The following is a 20,333-nucleotide window of genomic DNA, read 5'->3' as shown; positions in this document are numbered from 1 at the left end:
AGAAAGGATGGAGAGGCTCCTTATCGGAATTCTTATGAGGCCCTTTCACATCTCCCTGTTGACAGAGATTAGGATCTCCACAGGGAGTAAGGGTGGCCTTGGGCTTCTCTTTGTTGCCTGAGCTCTTGGGAGATTCAGCCCTTGGCTTGGAGGGCCAGAGAGGAAAACAACTCTTCAGAGCTGCTAAGACAGGATAAACTCAAAGGGGAGGACTCTCACCTCGATTAATCTGGGCTTTTCTGATCAGGGCTCTACTCTATCCCAAGTATCCCAATCAAACAAGTTGCTAGCTGGCAGCCACGGCGACTTTAACTAAAGTCTCTTAAGCTTTAGCTTTAACTGCTTGTGCTTCAGAAATCTCTAACCCTCCACTCTTAATGAGGATCTTAAGAGAATCAAGGGAAGGGTCATTCTTAGAAAAAGCATGTCCCATATTTTATGGGAGTCTACTTACCCACAATCCTGTTGGCTCATTGGCGGCAAAAGTTTCCTCACAAGGGGCCCCAGTTGTTGCCCTCCAGCAACACCGGTATGAGAGGAACACCCAGGACCAGCCTGAAGTCCCACGGAGCCAAGCGAGATGGCAAGTATCGATAACCCAGCCCCCCCCAATTACTGGGGAGAAAACAAAACTGAGCCAGGAGCTGTGTTAGCCGTAAAAGTGCAGCACTTAGTTCTATACTGTGGGAGAAAGAGAAGGTTGGGAAGAAAAAAAAAAGGACCAATAGGAAGAGGGCCAAGATGCTATCACTGAGGGTCAGGGCAAACTTTCAGGTACGGGCGGGACCAGTGCAGGAAAGCACGAGGGGACTGGGGATTTTAGTTGAGTCATGTACACAGAAATACCGCCAGAGAGGTATGTGAGGAATGTGAATACCTCAAGAGGGGTATAGGAGGAATGTTTGGCCAAAGCCCTTTAATGGCCGCTGAGCCAGAATGATGAACAGGCCCCAACATGGTGCTATGGTTCAAGTAGTAGAGTGTTTGCCTTGCACACACACAGGCTCGGGGACAGTGTGCTGGCCCTGATTTCAAGCCTCTGGACTGGCAAAAAAAAAAAAAAAAAAAAATCAAAGACAAAGCAACCTAAGCCTTCAATAAACCAACAACCTTATGAATATAACGGTCAATGATCTAAAAAGAGAGTCTTCTCAGAAGAAGGAGTAAAAATAGTCAATAAACACAGGCTCATTTTTCTATGTTGAGATTCTCCCTTACCCCAGTTCGAATGACCTTTAGCAAGAAAATAATTAATAGATGCTGGTGAGGATGTAGCCAAAAAAGAATCCTAATAAACTATTGGTGGGAATATAAATTTGACTACTCTGGAAAGCAGCAGTGTGGAGGTTCCTCAAAAAATGAACACAGAACTATTCCATATTCTAGCAATTTTAATACTGGTTATTTATCTAGAAGATTTCAAGCCAGGGTACAGTAAAGCCACCACCACAACCATAGTCTTTACAGCATTATTCACTGTAACCAAGGCATAGAATCAGCCCAGGTGCCCTGCAATGCATAAATGGATGGAGAAAATATGGTATATATGCACAATGGTTTACTCATCCATTAGAAAGAATGATATTGTATTATTTGTAAAGAAATGGAAAGACCTGAAAAATTACATTGTTTTTTTAAAAAATTGTAATTATTAGAAGGGTTACATTATATTCACCAGATAGAAGGTACATTACTTCTCAAACATTGATACCCTTTCTCATGTCTTGGCCCCCAACCCGCCCCTCTTCTTGTTTTCCCCCTTCCATATCCTATTTCAAATAACCAAATAAGCATATACAATATATCAGATAACAAGATAAAATACTGTAACAATATTAGATAACCAAGGGACAGCAAAAGAGATGAGAGATAACATAGTAGATTAAGGACAGCAATCATTCATTATATGGCAAAAATTACATTGTTAAACTAAGTCAGACCTAGAGAGACAAGGGATACATGTTTTACTTTAAAAAGGGATATATGTTTTACTTTACATGTGGAAGCTAGATTTAGCCTGTAAACCTATAACACGTTTGGTGGTATGCAAGTGGTTACAAATATATTAACTGAAATACGATAGATTCAGGGGGAGAACTCAAATAGTGTAATTCCTTGGAAAGGTCAAGTCAGAGATCAACAAAATAAACATAGGAAATGGGGACTAGTTGGGATAGGGTGGGGACAAGGTGAAAGGAATAGATGAATGAAGAGGAGAATGCAGTCAGTAATTCAGTGTATATCCTACAAAATTAAGAAGAAGAGCCAGGAGTTCTGCCTAGTGGTAGAGTATTTGCTTATCATGCATGAAGACCTGGGTTCAGTTCCTCCGTACCACTTACATATAAAAAGCCAGACATGGTGTTGTGGCTCAGGTGGTACAGTGTTAGTCTTGAGAAGCCCAAGGACAGTGCTTAGGCCCTGTGTTCAAGCCCCAGGACTGGGGAAAAAAAAGAATGAGGGATGGGTGAGGAGTAACATTGATCAAAATGCATTGTATTCAAACACTACTTTGTTAATAATTCCTTCATGCAACTACTTAAAGATACTAAAAAAAAACCTGCAAAAACAATCTTTAATATCTAGCCTGGTTCTATGGGTTTTGTATCTCACAGTTTAATAAAAATACTCCAGTCATCAAAATGATTTTCTCTGCCCAATGGGTAACATATTGTTAGATATCCACATAGAAATTAAAAATGTAGTCTTTAATTGAATTCCATTGTGAGGAGAGAACCTTGTTTGTAAAATTTTATAAACCTTTTGAAATTCGAGATTTGTTTTGTGACTCATGGCGTATCACAGTGAAGTACTATGTGTACATGAATGTACTGTGTGTACTTTGAAAGAATGAGGACTTTGTAGGTGGGATTAATGTTCTATAAATGTCAACTAGGTCAGGGTTGTGGATCATATTATTTAGATTTTCCATGCTCTGATTTTGTCTAGTGGTTCTATCCATTGCTGAGAGTTGCTAACATCTCTATTATTGTGGATTTGTTTATTTTCCCTTTAATTCTTTCCATTTTTGCTTCATGAATTTATAAATGTTGCATTTGCCTGGTGAATGGACCCTGGTGTCTGTTGTGATATATCCTTCATTACTGATAATACTCTTTGTCTACTTTATGTGAAAGTAATACTACAAGGACCTATGGTCCTTTGCTTGTCTTGTCTTTTTAGTTTCCTGTCCTTTTAGTTTCCCTTTATGACTTTATTCTTAAAGATTACCTATTTTAAACAACATCTTGGGTCATGAATTTTTATCCAATAGCCTTTGTTAAGCTCTTTAGTTGACTGGCATTTATAGTAATTATTGGGTTGGATTTAGAGCCATTTATGTTTAGTCATTTTACTGGTTTTCTCGCCTCATTTTGTTGTTTGTTTTTGGGCCTTGATTTTTTTTTTTTTGCCTTGTCTTAGGTTAACTGAATCCTTTTTAGAACTTTATTTTAATTTTTCCATTGGCCTTTAACTGTTCCCTTTCATGGCCTCCTACTTCCTGCGGTTTGTTTTGGTGTCACAGTATGCACCTTTAACTTTGCTCATAATATTTAAAGTTAATATTGTACTTTAGCATTATTATCTGGTCCAACAAATAAATGACATAACCAAAGGCAAAATCTACTACCACCATTTGTATATGTGAGGTTTTATTTTTTAAAATCTATTTTTCTTTGTATTGTTTTTTAAATTTTATTGTAAAGGGGTTATAGTTACATAAGTAATGAGTATATTTCTTTTTGAACTCTGTTACCTGTTTCTCATTTTGTCCCCCTCCCCTCCCCTCCAAGTTATAAAGTTCATTTTGAACATATCTAGTGAGTATCACTGTTCATTGGTTCACCCTTGTTCCACTGTTTCTGTGAGTCCCCTTTGCTTCCCCAAATTGGATACAAGACAATAGGCACAGAAATAAAAAAGCTGTCAACAGGGAATAAACGAAAGGAACAACAACAACAAAAACAAGAATGAAAAATAAACTACAAAATGTACACCAAAAAAGCCTCTCGTTTGCATTTTTTTTGGCCAGTTGTGGGGCTTGAACTCAGAGCCTGTGCACTGTCCTTGGACTTTTCTTAAGGCTAGTGCTCTACCACTTGAGTCACAGCACCACTTCCAGCTTTTTTCTATGTATGTGGTACCAAGGAATCGAACCCAGGTCTTAGTGAATACTAGGCAAGCACTCTATCACTAGGCCAAACTCCCGGCCCTTTCGTTTGCATTTCTTGGAGTTCATTTCGATAAGCATCATTTTATGTGCTCATATGCACATAGGTATTGAGCCCTTGTGATCTTCTGCTAAGAATAGTCTACATATATTCTCGTTATTGCAGCGCTTCTTTTTTGTTTCTGTATTTTCTGTGGCTGCTTTTGCAGGGTGACAACAGACAATGTGCTAGATCACAAACCCTAAAATGCCTACTTTTGGGGTTTTACTGAAGAATTGGTTTCCCTAGCTTGAGCATCTGTGTCTGTTTTTTGAGTGATTAAGTTAGTTCTCATTATATAAAGATAATTTTATTTTTGCCTTTATTCTTGAAGGTATGTTTACTGAATACAAAGTTCTGGATTGGTAGATTTACTTATCTTTTAGCACTTTAAAGACTGTGTTCTAAGTTCCCTGCATTGCTTTGGAGAGAGGTCAGCCTCTGTAGTCATACTACCTCCTTTTTCTCTCTATACTGGGGATTACGTTTAGGGTCTTGTGCTTGTTAAGTAGAGTCTTTTTTTTTTGCTGGGATTATTGTTCTAGGCTGTGGTTCTCCTCCAGTGCTTCCCTGTGTCTCTGGGAGAAAGTTGCATGCCACTGCTCCCAGCTGTGTGCTTCTCCTATAGCTGTAGATGTTAGCTTGTGCTCACACATGACTATGCTTGGCTATTGGTGTGGCCGACTAACTGTTGTCTCCCTCTTCAACTTTGAACTGAACACTTTGTGTTTCTGTTGGTGATTCAGATCTTTTCTCTTTGTTTGAAATGCTTTGAATCTGTTCTGTGACTGAATGTCTCTTAAGGGTTTTTTTTTTGTCCATGTCATCAGACGGGATTTGAGTCCCTTTCCTAACTTGTTTTATTCTTTTCAGCATTCATCATTGTCCAGGGTCACTATATGCTTTTCTAGGCCCCCAGACCTACCATTTGACTTCTTTTTTTTTTTTTGAGTTGGGGGTGTTGGTTTCTGACTTATCAAGCCTGATGGGCCAAATATATTTAATCTCACAGTAAAACCTTTAGTGACACAGGCTTGTCCCCTGACTTCCCCAGCTGCCTGAGTACACTCCAAACCAGAGTTCTACTTCCTTTCCTATTGACAGTTGCTTGTTCAGCATGTCATGGTTTTAATTGTTTCTTTAGGAGAGAGGTTCATCTAGTAGCTTTATATCCTAGTTGAAGTTTGTGGGTTTTTTTTTTTCTTTTTTTGCCAGTTCTGGGCTTGAGCTCAGGGCCTGAGCACTGTCCTTGGACTTTCTCAAGGCTAGAGCTTTACCACTAGAGCCTCAGCACCACTTCTGGCTTTTTTTTCTGTGTATGTGGTACTGAGGAATTGAACCTGGGTCTTCGTGCTTGCAAGGCAAGCACTCTACCACTAGGCCAAACTCCCGGCCTCATGTTTTATTTTGAAACAGTTCCAACTGCAAATGAATTGAGTTAATGTTATTGATACTTTTTTTCTTACAATAAAAAGATAATAAGTAACTTGTGATATTATAGGTAAAAATCACTCAGAAGCAATGTTAGTAAGTTTATACATATTTTGAGTTTCAAATCTGAGCCAAACTCTGACCAAACACTAATACTATAAAGAAAAATGAGACATTATTTGTTCAAGTATTTGAAATCTTGTGGAAACATAAGGGAAAACAGTGGTCACTGACTGACTAAATAATTTTCTATATTAATTTAGCATAATTATTAGGAGTATAACTTTCTTGCAAAAATGTAATTCAAATTTTAGTACAACTTATTTTGAGTTATTGCTGTGTGAATGTGTTTATAAATTTGTAGGTTCCTTGCTGTTTTCATAAATACTTTAAAAAATAGAACAGCACAGAAAAATGTAGAATTTGAATGTCATTGATATTTGTGTAATCAAGAAAAATGTTTAGTTGTTCTTTGTGTCTTGTACCCTAATGGGTTGACTATGGAGATAGGTGACTGGTTAAGTGTGAGAGATACTTGAATCTTTTTTTGTGTGTGTGTGATATTGAAGTTTGGACTCAGATTGCTAGGCAGGTGCTGTACTATTGAGTCAGGCTTCTAGTAAGGATGAGTAGTATTTTTAGTATTTTATGTAGGATCATGGTCAAGAATTGTGATGGGGATTTAGTGTTATTTCCTGTGTGTGTGTGTGTGTGTGTGTGTGTGTGTGTGTGTGTGTGTGTGTTACTGAAGTTTTGTACTCAGGGATTTATGCCTCCAGCACTTTTTGCTTCAGTTATTTTATTTTTTAGATAGTATCTTGTGTTTTAGTGTCCAGGAAAGAGGAATCATAGGAGGATATCCTCCTTCTAGGAAGATATGAAAGGAAATATAGATTTCTGCAAATATCACATGACAATTATATTAGATTCTCATTGTCTCTTTGTTTAACCCAGAACTTTTTAGAAAAATCCACTGAAAGAGAAACTCGCCAAGAATATGCTCTGGCTATGATTCAGTGCAAAGTTCTCAAACAGTTGGAGAATCTGGAACAACAGAAATATGATGATGAAGATATCAGTGAAGATATAAAATTTCTTTTGGACAAACTTGGGGAGAGTGTCCAGGACCTTAGGTGGGTTATATTCTTATTTTACGTTTCTTCATACTGGATTTCTTAGGATTTGCTTGACTTAAATAGTGTTGTGTTTTCATTTGGTTTTGAGATTGATGAAGAGGAGAGTCCTCACTAAGTTACCCAGGCAGATCTCAGCTTCATATATTCAAGAGATCATCTCACTTCAGCTTCCTCAGTAGCTGAGACTATAGGTGTACCCACTGACTTGCATAGTTTTCTTTTTTAAAAAATATTTATTGTTTTATCAAGATAATGTACAGAGGAGTTACAGCTACATAAGTCAGATAGAGAGTACATTTTTTGAGGAATAGTAACATTTTCCTCATTCTCTTCCAGTTTTTCTTTGCTGCTGTCATTTTTATTTTCAACATAGTATCTAGTGAGTATTGCTGCTATATTTGTTCACCCTTTGTCCCTCCATTTCAGTGCCCACCCTTTACCATCCCAAACACACACAAACAACTGACAAGAGAAGAAAGCAAACAGCAGTAGCAACAACAAAAATCCCCTCGTTTTCATTTCCTAGAGTTCATTTTAATAAATATTATTTTATATGATCAGTTGCACATAGGCTTTGTGCCTTTGTGTTCCTCCCCTAAGTCTCTCTGTGTGTGGATGCATACAATCCCATATAATGTATCATGCCCCAGTATGCATATATGCACTTATTTATTTATTTCTCTATTTATTTTTACCATCCAGTGTGTTTACTTGTAGATTTATAGGCACACTGTAGTTATCACAAATGAGGGAAAACCCTGAAAATTATGTTTCTCTAGGTGTGGCTTACTTTAATATGATTTTTTTCCCCAAGTCTTTACATTGTTATACAGATTGCATAGCTTTTAAAGAAAACTGGTGAAGGTGCTGATAATGTAAAAGGAATGATATTGATCAAGATGCATTGTATTGGGAAACTGCTTTGTTAAATGATACCTCCTTTGTTCAACTACTTAAAGATAATAAAAACTACAATTACATAGACATAAAAATTTATGACTATAGATATAATGTTTTATTACATAGATTAATATGTATCTCTGACATACAAACCCTCAGCCTAATTTTAATTATGTTCTAAAATCTAAGTGCTAGTGATTGTATGAATACTTGTTTGTTATACACGTCATTTGAAATATGATGTAAAAATCAATATTAATTCTTTAATAAAAAAGATAATAAAAACTAAAAAAAGGAAAATCTAATTGATTGTCAGCTATGAAAACAGATTTCTTTATATGTCTTCTGTTGCATCATTCTTCCATTGCAAGGAAGGTTAGAGCCTTCCCTCTTGGGGAGATTTCCCATCATTTTATTTACACAAAGATAATAGAGTGATGGGTACAGTTGATGTATCTATTTTGGTTGTTATAAAGTTTAAGATATGAATGTTAAAAATTATAGTCAACTTCTTATGCAGATTGGCCTATATTAAAGCAAGAAATTGTTCGATCAGGAACTCTGATCAACTAATACTTAGAATATCCTGGTTACATTGAATTATCAGTGAACATTTTGTGGCCACATCTCTTGAATTTTAACTTGAAAGAAAGTTCATGTATGTCCTGATATTATCTACGTAATGTGGCTAACCACATTAAAAAGTTTATTTGAATGTTTTGTATAACTAAGTTACTATACATAGTAAAGTTCTTTTTAAGCCAACATTATTGTAGTTTTTATATTTTATATACATAAATGTTTTTGCTTTTAATCTGTAATGGATTGATTGAACAATAAATCATTTCCACATTATTGATAATCAAAGGGCAGAATATTGTCCTAATATTTATGATTTTATTTTATGATATATAATCATAGTTTGTGATATTTATAGTTTTTAATAGTATTAGAACTCTGCTTTTACAAATGTTCACAATATTTTGTGGTTTGACAAATGATAGTGTTTTATATGTCATGGTAGAAATTCTGATAGATTGCCTTTTTTTTTTTTTAGACTGATGCACATTTATATGTTTATTGGGTAAAGCTTTTGAAAACAAATACCATTTTACCATTTCATATCAAAACATTCAAATTTGACATTTGAGTACTGGCCTTACTACTTAGAATAATATTTCACATGATTTAAATAATTTTTCAACTGCTTAAACTTTGTTTAGTGGTAGTTTGTTAATATCAATAAGGTAGTCAGTTAGATATTTTATTTTGCTAGTTAGTTTTGGAGTAGCTTTCATATTCTTACGAACTTGAAATTAAAAAAAAACATTTTATAGCTCCTTTGATGAATACAGTTCAGAACTTAAATCTGGAAGATTAGAATGGAGTCCTGTGCACAAGTCTGAGAAATTTTGGAGAGAGAATGCTGTGAGGTTAAACGAGAAGAACTATGAACTCCTGAAGTAAGTTGTTATTCTGCCTTGTGCTCTGAAGACCTGTGTCCTTAACCAATTAGCATTTTTTGTTATTCTCTACATTTTGTTATTCTCCACATGTTGTCTGATTTTTAACCTACATTTTCTTGCTGAAAGATGTGATTGAATACCTTTTTTCGTACTTTTGTTCACAGCTTTATTTGAAGATGTGCTTGTTAATTTTATTTTCGTTTTATGGAGTTCTGTATTTTGAACTTGAAATTTTTTGATGATGTATTCATTACTTTACTCTTTTGCGTCACTCTGCCTTATACTATTTCACTTTTTTAATGGTTCTTTAAGCACAAGCTTTCAATTTTAATGTGGTTTGATTTATTAATCTTTTCCTGCATAACTAATACTTTTCTGTCTCTTGGTTAAGAAGTTTTTGCCTACCATGGCACAATGGTTTCTTTCTGTTATCTTGTAATAAGTGTTGTTTAGTCTCCTAAATTTAGATCTCCAGTTAATCTGGAGCTGATTTGGGGTAAAGCTTGAAATGAAGTCAGAATTCACTTCTTTCCTTACCTGATAAATAATTGAACCAGCACCCTTTTGTTGAAAGTAGCATTTCACCCCTATGTTCTGTAGACTTCCTTTTGTCATGATAAATGGGCCAAATAGCTTTATTTTTAGTGAGATATTATTTACTATACTATATTCATTGGTTTTTTGTACAGCCATCAGCATAATTAATTTCAGGATGGTTTCATCACTTCAAAAAGAAACCCTATATTTGCATGTTCTCTATGCACCTATTTACCCAGCACTTAAGTAAGCACTAATCTATATTATATTTCTATGAATTTGTCTATTATATAAATCTTGTATTTGTGCACTGCAGGGCTTGTTTCTTACTCTTAACATAATGTCTACACAGTTTATCCCTATTGTGGTATTGATCATTCCTTGATTGCTTTTTTTAATGGGTACATAAATAAAGCTATGACTAAGACCATATTTTTATTTTTATTTTTTTATTTTTATTTATTTATTTTTTTAAAATTATGTCTCTCCCACTTTTTTTTTTTTTTTTTTGCCAGTCCTGGGCTTGAGCTCAGGGCCTGAGCACTGTCCTTGTACTTTCTCAAAGCTAGAGTTCTATCACTTGAGCTTCAGCACCACTTCCAGCTTTTTTCTATATATGTGGTACCGTGGAATCGAACCTGGGTCTTCGTGCATGCTAGGTGGGCACTCTACCACTAGGCCAAACTTTATTTTGTTTTTGATCAAAATATTAACGTTTAAACCAATATGTACATTATTACAAATAATGTACATATTTTTATTGTTATAGTAAAGATGATGTTCATAGGGATTATAGTTACAGAAGTGAGGTAATGAGTACATTTCTTTTTGAATGGTGTCACCTTTTACCACCCTCTCTCTCCTAGTTCATTTTCAATAAATTTCTAGTGAGTGTCACTGCTGCATTTGTTCACTCTTTGTTCCATCGTTCTGTTTTCTTCCTGTCTTTAAAAGACAGATAAACTAATAAGACAAAAGGCAAAGAAAACAAAAACAGCAGCAAAGGGAAAGAAAACCTCTTGTTCTAAAGAATGTTTTTAAGTTGTAACTGTTTTTGGCTTTAAACTTATTTTGAATAAGAGACAAAGTACATTTTTTTATTTTGTGCACTTAGGGTCCAAAATGTGCCTACTGCCTTTGAGAAATGGTATCATAGGTAAAATATAGTTTAATGAACACTGAACATTACAGCATTATGATATAGAAGTAGAATAGAAGTGAACACAATACATAAACTTCAAATTTCCAGAAGTCTTTAAGAATTTACCACGGCCTTGGAGCCACACATCTGTAATGTGTGGTTCACATCTGTAATGTTAGTGATTCTGAAGCCTGATCTGGAGGAGTATTGTTCAAGGGCAGCCCTGGGAAGGAAATGTTTATTATACTCTCTCCAAAATAAACAACAAAAAAACCAGGATTGGAAAGATTCCTGGAGAGAGAAAGGCAGGGATAAAGGGGTTGTGTATTTTACAGTATGTCAGGAATAGGGCTGGCAACATGTTGCAAGTGGTAGAAGGCTTAACTAGCATATATGAAGCTTTGAGCCCTGAAAAAAAGTTAAAGGAAAGTAAAAATAAATCAAGGGCTATTGATTGTTTTCCCAAAGGCATCATGGACATTTGTTGTTTTCAACAAGTATTTCTTCAGCATCTATTATGGTTAATACTTTTCTATGTATTGCAGAGTAATGGAGATAGAATACGATCCTTATTATCATTAATCTTACATTGTATTTTAGAAAGACTAAACATGTGGTCAGGGAGTAAGGAATAGAAATGGAAAGTGTTGATTAGTTACATGAAGAGAACTGAAGTAGGAAAAGAATGGTGCGTCTTTTCTTAGGACGATAGGACTCAGATAAAAACAGGTATTTGCGCTGAGAAGTAAATTTATGCTCGCAGTGTTCTACTAGGTTGGATCTGTTAATTTGGTAAGGCTTTTATGTATCTATTTTGAAGTGGGTCTTTCTGGTATATTGTAATACAATAGGTTTTACTTATTAATCTTTTACCTAGTTCTCAAACATTTTCCATCTATTTTTGGGCTTTTGCACAGTATAGTATCATTTAAACATTCAAGGAATAATGTTCAAGAAGTTACGAGTTCCTTGAATAGGAAGAAAGTCCTTTTTTAGCTTATTAGATTTTGAGCACTGTGCCTCACTGCTTCATTCCCAAGGACATGTCCACTCCCAGATGGAAACAGCCTTCTGTCAGTATTGAGGAGGGCAGTCAGACCTTGACCAAGTGAAGCCTTCTATGCTGTTGGTCCCTTGGCTTCTGTTTTCAGAAGCATCTGTCAGAAGCCAATGGAATATTTTTCTGTATGTGGTGCTCTTTGGAAAGTATTAGGAGAGAGTCAGGACGATGATTTGGGCTTTTGTCTTCTAAGAAACATGCACTTGCCATAATGGGCTCAGCCTTAGTTGTAAAGCATATATGCCGGCTTTTGTTAGAATCAGAGAAAGCAATGGTAGGTGTATGCACTAGTGCTCCATCTCCCATTTTGAATGTAGGGTCCTGAAAAGATTTTGCCCTAGTACTAACAGTAGGTACCATGGCTTATGTACCAAAGGTCTATTGCTAGTTTTATATTAAAATAACTTATTTATGTTCTAATTGCGTTCTAAAGGAGGAAGGAGAGGAGTTCTTGATGTTTGGAGAGTTATGTGTTATTTACTGGTTTTGAGTCTGGAAGCAACCCATTAGTTAGATATAAAGATTTCAAAATGAGGGGCCGGGGGTTGGCCTGCCTAGCATGCATGAAGACCCGGGTTCAATGCCTCGGCACCACATACATAGGAAAAAAAAAGCCGGAAGTGGTACTGAAGCTCAAGTGGTTGAGCTCTAGCCTTGAGAAAGTCCAAGGACAGTGCTCAGGCCCTAAGCTCAAGGCCAGGACTGGCAAAAAAAAAAAAAAAAAAAAAAAAAAGAAAAGATTTGAAAATGAGTAGCTTGGTGTGATTGTGAAATTCTTAGAAAAATAAGGTTATATTTATAAACATCTATCTGTGCTGTGCTGTCTTGTGTTCTGTAGAAATCATAGAATACATTTTTTTTTCAGAATCTTGACAAAACTTTTGGAGGTGTCAGATGATCCACAAGTGTTAGCTGTTGCTGCTCATGATGTTGGGGAGTATGTGCGCCACTATCCCCGGGGCAAGCGGTAAGGGACACCATGAGGCGTCCGGTTTCTTCTAACTGTCAGCATAGAAGTCTGGTAATATACAATATACTGATTCTGTGTGTAAATAGGATAGAAACTCACGTCTCAAATTAAGATTGCCCCAACAATAGTATGTTCCCTCTCACACTGAAAACAACTAGGCTTTACATGGTCATGCCATGTTATTTGCATATCTATGTCTGCTTTATGTGAATTGTTTGCTGTTTAAAATGCCATCCTGATGTAGTACTGAAGTGCTGTGCAGCTTTCCAAGCCCAAGAGGCTGTGACATGTGGAAGGAGGAGAATGTGTATGTCAGATAGGTTGTCTTCCTGGCTGGGAACAAGCCTGAGAACACCATGTAACCCTGCTCCTGGAGCTGTACAGAGGCTCCAAAGTAGATGATTGGGGCCTGTTTGTGAAGGTTTTGTCTCCCTTTATTAAGAGCAGTGAGTGCTCCTGGGTTGTTTTAAACAGGGAAAATGTTATTTAGAATTTATTTTGGTGACAGCAATGAGTGTGTGATGAGTAGGAATAGTCCTCATGCCATCAGCATTTTGGTGCTATAAACAGCTCTGGACTTACTGTACTGCAGGGCCTAGGTGTTGTGATCATTGATTTTCACAGCAACTGTATGGAAGCTTCTCTTTTTCCATATATGGTAGGGTGAAATTTACTAGATAAATGATTTTCTGCTGTTAGTCTATCTGATTAAAAAGCTGATTTATGAGATAATATTTATTCTTTTAGTACTCTGTTCCCCTCATTTCAGTTGTTTTTTTTTTTTTTTGTCAGTTGTGGGACTTGAACTCTGGGCCTGAGCATTGTCCCTGAGCTTTTCAGCTCAAGGATAGTGCTCTACCCCTTGAGCCACAGCACCACTTCTGGTTTTCTGGTGATTAATTGGAGATAAGAATCTCAAGTACTTTTTAGTGCCTGGGCTGGCTTTGAAGTGCGATCCTCAGATCTCAGCCTCCCGAGTAGCTAGGATTACAGGAGTAAGGCACAGCCCTCATTTCAATTTTTAAAAAGATTCTTCAGATAAAATTTGAAAAAGCATAGAGATGATTGTCTTCCTCTAACCCAGTATATCCATTGTTATTGATCCAAGAAGCCTTACTGACCTGCAAGGCTGTCTTATCTATTGCATTGAGCTATCATTTGTTGCTGACAAATCCCAGGTATTGCCCACCAGATACTGGGGGACGAATTTAAGAGATTCCATAGTTTTATCAGTAACTATACAATTGAAAAGAATTGGTTTTGTTAGAAGAATTTGCTTCTATTCATGAAGCAAATGGCTATCTTTTAGTCACTGATTTTTGAGTTTACAGTAAGTGGATTTTCATGGTGTTAGGATTATGGTGGCAGATATGCAATGTTCTTGAAACGTAATGCTTCATCTTGGTGCTCTTGAAAACATGAATTTTCTCTGTTTCACTGCCCAAAAGGTCATATGATATATCCCATCATTATGAGAAACATGCAGGATCTTAAAGTCCGATTTCCCAGGAAATTGACATGGGAGTTTTATAACCTTCTGTCCCCTGCTGCCTGTTTTGTGACATAGCCCAGTAATTAGTGGAGTTAGCATTGGTCTGTCTTATGTTACTATTCATATGAGATAATATTCACTAGTTACATGAGTCAGATTTTAAGTGAGCCAGAAGTATTTGCAAATATTCAAGTTTAACTTCATATTCAACCTCAAAAAACCTAATCTAGAACGTTGTGTTCTTTGAGGCACCCAGATAGATGACATTTTTTTAGATCAAGAAATGAGGATATGAGTTAGATTTGTCATTAGGAATTAAAAAAAAAGAAAACATTTGAATCCTTGAGGTCTGCGATACAGGAAGATGTGTTGTTTTCTTCAGTCAATTGTAACTTTTTAAAAAAATCATTTGTGTGTTTGAACATTGTACTGTGATGAATATAAATTGAAAAGTAATTGTGAAGTGGGTGGCTCATGCCTATAATCCTAGCTGCTCGAGTGGCCGAGATCTAGAGATCACAGTTTGAAGCTAGCCTGGGAAGAAAAGGCTGTGATATCCATTGACTACCAAAAATCTGGAAGTAGAGCTGTGGCTCAAGTGGTAGAGCACTAGTCTTGAGAAAAATAGCTCAAGAACAGCAGCTAGGTCCTAAGTTAAAGCCTCAGAACACATACAAACAAAAAAAGTAATTGGGGGCCAAGAGTGTGGCTTTGTGGTAGAGTGCTTGCCTAGCATGCACAAAGCTGCAGGTTCTATTCCTTGATACTACATACACAGAAAAATCTGCAAGTAGTGCTGTGGTTCAAGTGGTGGAGTGCTGGTAGCCTTGAAAAAGCCCAAGGACAGTGCCTGACCTTGAGTGCAAGCCCTAGGACTGGCCAAAAAAAAAGTAATGGTAATGTCTTTACCAACTCTGTTCTGTTCTGCAGCATTATTGAGCAGCTGGGCGGGAAGCAGCTGGTAATGAACCACATGCACCACGAAGACCAGCAGGTCCGCTACAACGCTCTCCTGGCTGTGCAGAAGCTCATGGTGCACAACTGGTATGTCTCCATGGGTTTTCCTCTATCGTGACTGCAGGCTCTCATTTGTTCATGCTAAAAGTTCTTACGGAAATGTTCTGATAAGTAATTGCCTTAAAATCAGTGAAAGTTCTAGTAAGGGTATTTTACAAACTTAGAGCAGTGACATGATAATTCTAAAAGGGCTAGCTTCGCTAGGGGGACTTAAGGAAGGATCACATAGTACTACTAATGAAAACAACTCCAGAAGTAACTAAATGGGTCCTTGAGGTAAAAGTGAACTAGTGTTTCTTGTTGAATGGCATATGATTGGACTGCTATTCCTCTACAGTTTTGCAAAATTTACTATGCAGTGTATGGTTAACCTGAATGAATTTTACCAGTTCACATAAAAATGCAAGCTATAGGCTAAGACAGATTCCACTTGTATACTTTATTCATTCTAGCATTTGCTTTTTTCCCCTTTGTTTTAGTTTTAAAATCAAGATTATTGATCTTTGTATCTCCTTAAGATAAAGAGTAGCAGACAAATTGAATGAAGATTCCCTTTGGGATGGCTGTTTTTAGCTGTAGGTTGCCAGTTCAACACTCTTCTGAACAGATGAAATGCTCCTATATTCCCTGCCTTCTGAAGGATGCTCTCATTTTGGACTGGATTTTTTTTTTTGTTTGTTTGTTTATGTGCTAGCCCCGAGGCTTGAACTGTCCCTGAGCTGTTTTGCTCAAAGCTATCACTCTATCAAATGAGCCACAGCTCCACTTCTGACTTTTGTGTAGATAATTGGGGATAACAGTCTCATAGACTTTCCTGACTGCAGTACCTTCAAAAGCCTTCAGAGTAGCTAGGATTACTGGGGAAAGCCACTGGAGCCCTGGCTTGTACTATTTTTGTTAAGGCACAAGGAACCAATGTATATTGATTCTAACTGACAAAAATACTACTGAAGGACAGAATTAATGGTGTATTAGAATAGGCACATATGCAGATACTGGCAAATACAATGCAGGAAACTAGGCGTGTTGCCTTGGAGCTTGTATACAAACTTTCATGGCCATGATACTTCCAGTGTTTTCTCATAAACACTGATATTTATGCATTCTTGTAGCTATGGCTTTTTGAGCACTTGTGTTGTATCCTGTTATTTTAAGGGCCAGGCTAAAGATACAGTGGAAGAGTGCAACTTTGCATAGGACAATTAGAAAAGGCTTCTCCAAATAGAGCCAAAACTGTTAGGCTAAGACGATAATAGATAAGAAGCAGTGTGACAGCTCAGTTATTGGAATAATCAGCATTTGAGGTAGAGAAAGGAGAAAAGGCAAGGCAGAAATGAGCCTCATTTGTTTAAAGCAAATTCATGGTAACATGTTTGATACTTAATGGGGTTATGACACATAATAGGTAGAAACCGGGAATGCTATTGAATATTCTTCTATATACAGGCAACTTCCTCATTAAAGAACCCTTTGGCCATCCTGAAGTTGAGAAACTAGTATGAAGGGAAAATTGCAGCATCTGCATAGAAAAGTACATTTAGGAGGGCCAGTATTTCCAGCAGTCTTGTTGACCAGCATTTGACTCTTACTAGATGGATTGAAAGCCATTGAAAGGTTTTTAAGTGGTGGAATGACAAAACTTGATTTGTGCTTTGAGAATATCACTGTGGCTAGTTTATAGAGAATGTATTGCATAGGTAATACGGAAAGCAGTAAGATTCTTGGGTACAGATAGTTGGTGGCTTACAGTTGGCATTAAAAGTTGAGGAAAGAAGTTAATGAACTTGAGTAGCTTTCAGAGTTCTTACTTAGAGCACTTCATGATCTGAAAACATTTTATGTTTTCTTATGTTTGGTGTAAGAAGAAAAAAGCAGAGCGTACTCTAAATGATACTTTATCTGATGAGCAGGAGGGTAAAACTTCACTTGCAAAAACTACATATACTACTGGATTTCTCTATTTTGAGATAGATTTTTTTAATACAAGTAGTAATTTTATATCTGTAACTTTTCAAATGTCTTTTGTAGAACTATTTTTAAATGTTGGCATTTAATGCATTTAGTCTGTTGTGACAAGTGAGCTTATATTTATAAAAACTTTTTTCTTCCTGAAGTTTCTGTGAAAGGCCCATTTGAATTTTCCTTTTGTTCCAGTTAGAGATGCTAAAATATACTTATACCTTTTTAATAAGAAATCCACTTTAATAGCTCTTTTATTTTTTTGTGGGAGTAATGCACAGAAGGGTTACAGTTACATTCATTGGACAGTAGGTGCATTACTTCTCACACATTGATATTCCCTCTCATATTTTTGTCCCCCTTTCCTCTCTCCACTCCCTCCCAGTCATCTTGTTTTCCCCCTTCCCTTCCCTATTTCAAATAAACAAACAAACGTATACAATATACAAGGTAACAAAGTCAGATACAGTAACCATATGAGATTAACCATAAGGGGGAAAAAAAGAGAAAAATAACATAGTATATTAAGAACAACAATCACAAAGATAAACCTCTTGTAATAGCTCCTTTTCCTAAAGAGTCTGAAGAATCTCATGGACTTTCCTACCTGGGCTAGTTTTGAACCATAATTCTTAGATCCCAGACTTCTGAGTAACTGGAATTATAGCCACTGGTTAAGTTTTTTTTTATTTTTTATTTTTCGATGTATAGTTCTGATGTATGAAAGATATCTATGAAATAGGAGATTGACATGTTTTCTCTTTGCCAGTAGAGAAAAATACTTGGTTGAGAGTTTTTGATCGTGCATTGAAGATGGATTAAAATTTGATTTTCTACCTTGATTTTAAAACCTGACTTAGTTTCACTGCATATTTTCCATGCATGATTATGTATGTCTTTGTGTCTGTATGTGTGTCTATGTCTTTATAGACAGTAGTTTTTGTGCTACTTATCACTGACTAAGGAGGGTATCCATTTTTTTTCTCCTCTTCCTTAATCATGTGCCTACCTATTTTAAATCTTAATGTATTAACTTTGATAAATCTCCTTTGGAGGTGCTTAGTATCAATGTTTTCCTTTACTCTTTATTGTTCTGTGGCAGGTTTTCATATCCCAGGCTTGCTTTTAGTTCAGGATGACCTTGAACTCATGATCCTCTTGTTTTAGCTTCCCATGCTGGGACTATAGACGTATACCAATACATTCAGATCTTTACACTTTCTTTATGAAGGAATCTTCATATGAAGATTTGAACTTACATGTCTTTTTTGACTTTTACACTTTCATAGCTTTTGTTCTAGAGAGTGAAAAACACTCAAGTAATATTTATTTCAATATCAGATTATATGACACTGAGTAGAATCTCACGTGAGAAGTTAATCTTTTGCAAAGTATATCCCTAAATATAAAGAGGTACTAGATACCTATCTTTATGCAAAATCTTTATGCAATCTTAGTTATCTTTATTAACATGATTGTAAAGACGGCCTTGCTATTTACGTGAAATGGGGATTGTGTGGAAATGTGTGTATGCTCATGTGCTGTGGCATAAAATGTGCCATTGATGTTCTGCATACTTAGTTCATTGCACTTATAAAGTTCACTGGAAGCTGTTTATATTAAAATGAAGTGGAAACTTGAAAACATAGTTGACCTTCTTTTAGCATTTTATGTTCATTGTGATTTAATAGAATGGTTTTGCAAGGGATAGGTTTTAATACTCTGTAATGTAGTAAGTCATTTGTGAATAATTAAAATTGTAGATGAGTCTGTCTGCCTGCTGGGTGGCAGTATCTTTTGCTCACAGCTTGAATAGATCCTTTAGGCTTCCAGACTGGGCTTGATTCAGATTGCCAGCACAATCTTTGTTTACATTTTCTCGTCTACACTAGAGATTTTTTTCTTTTCTTTTCTTAGCAATCCTGGGGCTTGAACTCAGGGCCTGAGCAACTGTCCTTGGACATGTTTTGCACAGGGCTAGCTCTCTGCCACTTGAGCCACAGCACCACTTTGGGCTTTTTCTATGTATGTTGTTCCAGGGAATGGAACCCAGGGCTTCGTACATGCTACTAATAGGCCACATTCCCAACCCATACACTAGAGATTTTTAGGCCTTAGAATATTATTCCTAAAGTTTTGGTTTACTGGACTAAATTATGATTTTTGACATAATAAAATTAAAATTACATGTAAAATTAAATTGAGTATTTATGAAATCATGGGACTGGGGAACTGATTTTGATTTTCCTTTTAAAAAGTTAAATATTAAGTTTTAAGGTTATGTAGGGATAGATTTGGGGTTATATCATATGGATTATAGAGTTATAAAACATATGAAAATATAGCTTGACTTATTACAAAGTTATTTTCTTGAATTTGCTTGTCTTAGAATTGGCATTTTTCTCTTCCCTTCCATTTTATATGCATATTGACACAGAATAATTGATTACAAATATTCCTGAGTGGGGATGGGGAGTTCTGGGGAAAGAATAGAATCACCAAAGATTTGGAGGCAGGAAGGGATGGTTAACACACTCTGGAGCACCTCAACTCATCTGGGCTGTCTCTTCCCCATGACAGCATGCACCTCTGAATTTTCCTGCCTCATCGAGGCATTTCTGATGCAGCCTTTGTTCCTTTCAGCAGTGATAGATTACTATATTCATAACTTTGAGCAAATTACATAACCAGTGACCATTTACTTAGAGAATTTTTGTACATACTTCTGTTCATACCTTATTAATTTAACATCATAAAATGTCATCATTTTTCTCCTGCAGAATGATTTTAAATGTAATCAGCCTAATGCAGAAGCAATAATATGTGTATATGGACAGCTCAGGACTTCACTGAAATAATCACTGAATTCTGTAGGTAGAGGATGTTATGTAGATTATTCTATTTTCTGTTTCAAGATTCATTTTGAACCTTGTCTCAAGCAGCATAAGTTATGAGTACTAGCTTCTTTAGATCTTTTATATCCATGGGCATGGATAATACTGCTTTGTTCTAT

The 20,333-nt window shown here is 36.2% G+C and overlaps 1 protein-coding gene across 2 annotated transcripts in view; it reads left to right on the top strand.

Moving 5' to 3' along the window:
• Atp6v1h (ATPase H+ transporting V1 subunit H) overlaps window positions 1–20,333 on the top strand; it is a 100,942-nt gene that overhangs the window by 65,485 nt on the left and 15,124 nt on the right. For both annotated transcript variants that reach the window (XM_090338819.1, XM_090338820.1), the window contains 4 exons: window positions 6,597–6,775; window positions 9,016–9,141; window positions 12,748–12,849; window positions 15,275–15,388. In XM_090338819.1, the coding sequence (XP_090194945.1) occupies window positions 6,597–6,775; window positions 9,016–9,141; window positions 12,748–12,849; window positions 15,275–15,388 (521 nt within the window). The remainder of the gene's footprint in view (window positions 1–6,596; window positions 6,776–9,015; window positions 9,142–12,747; window positions 12,850–15,274; window positions 15,389–20,333) is intronic.

The sequence above is a fragment of the Megascapheus bottae genome, chromosome 9 (genome assembly GCF_031878675.1).
Source record: "Megascapheus bottae isolate mThoBot1 chromosome 9, mThoBot2.hap1, whole genome shotgun sequence".
In the NCBI taxonomy this organism is placed as follows: domain Eukaryota; kingdom Metazoa; phylum Chordata; class Mammalia; order Rodentia; family Geomyidae; genus Megascapheus; species Megascapheus bottae.
This window is presented reverse-complemented; position numbering and strand designations above follow the sequence as displayed.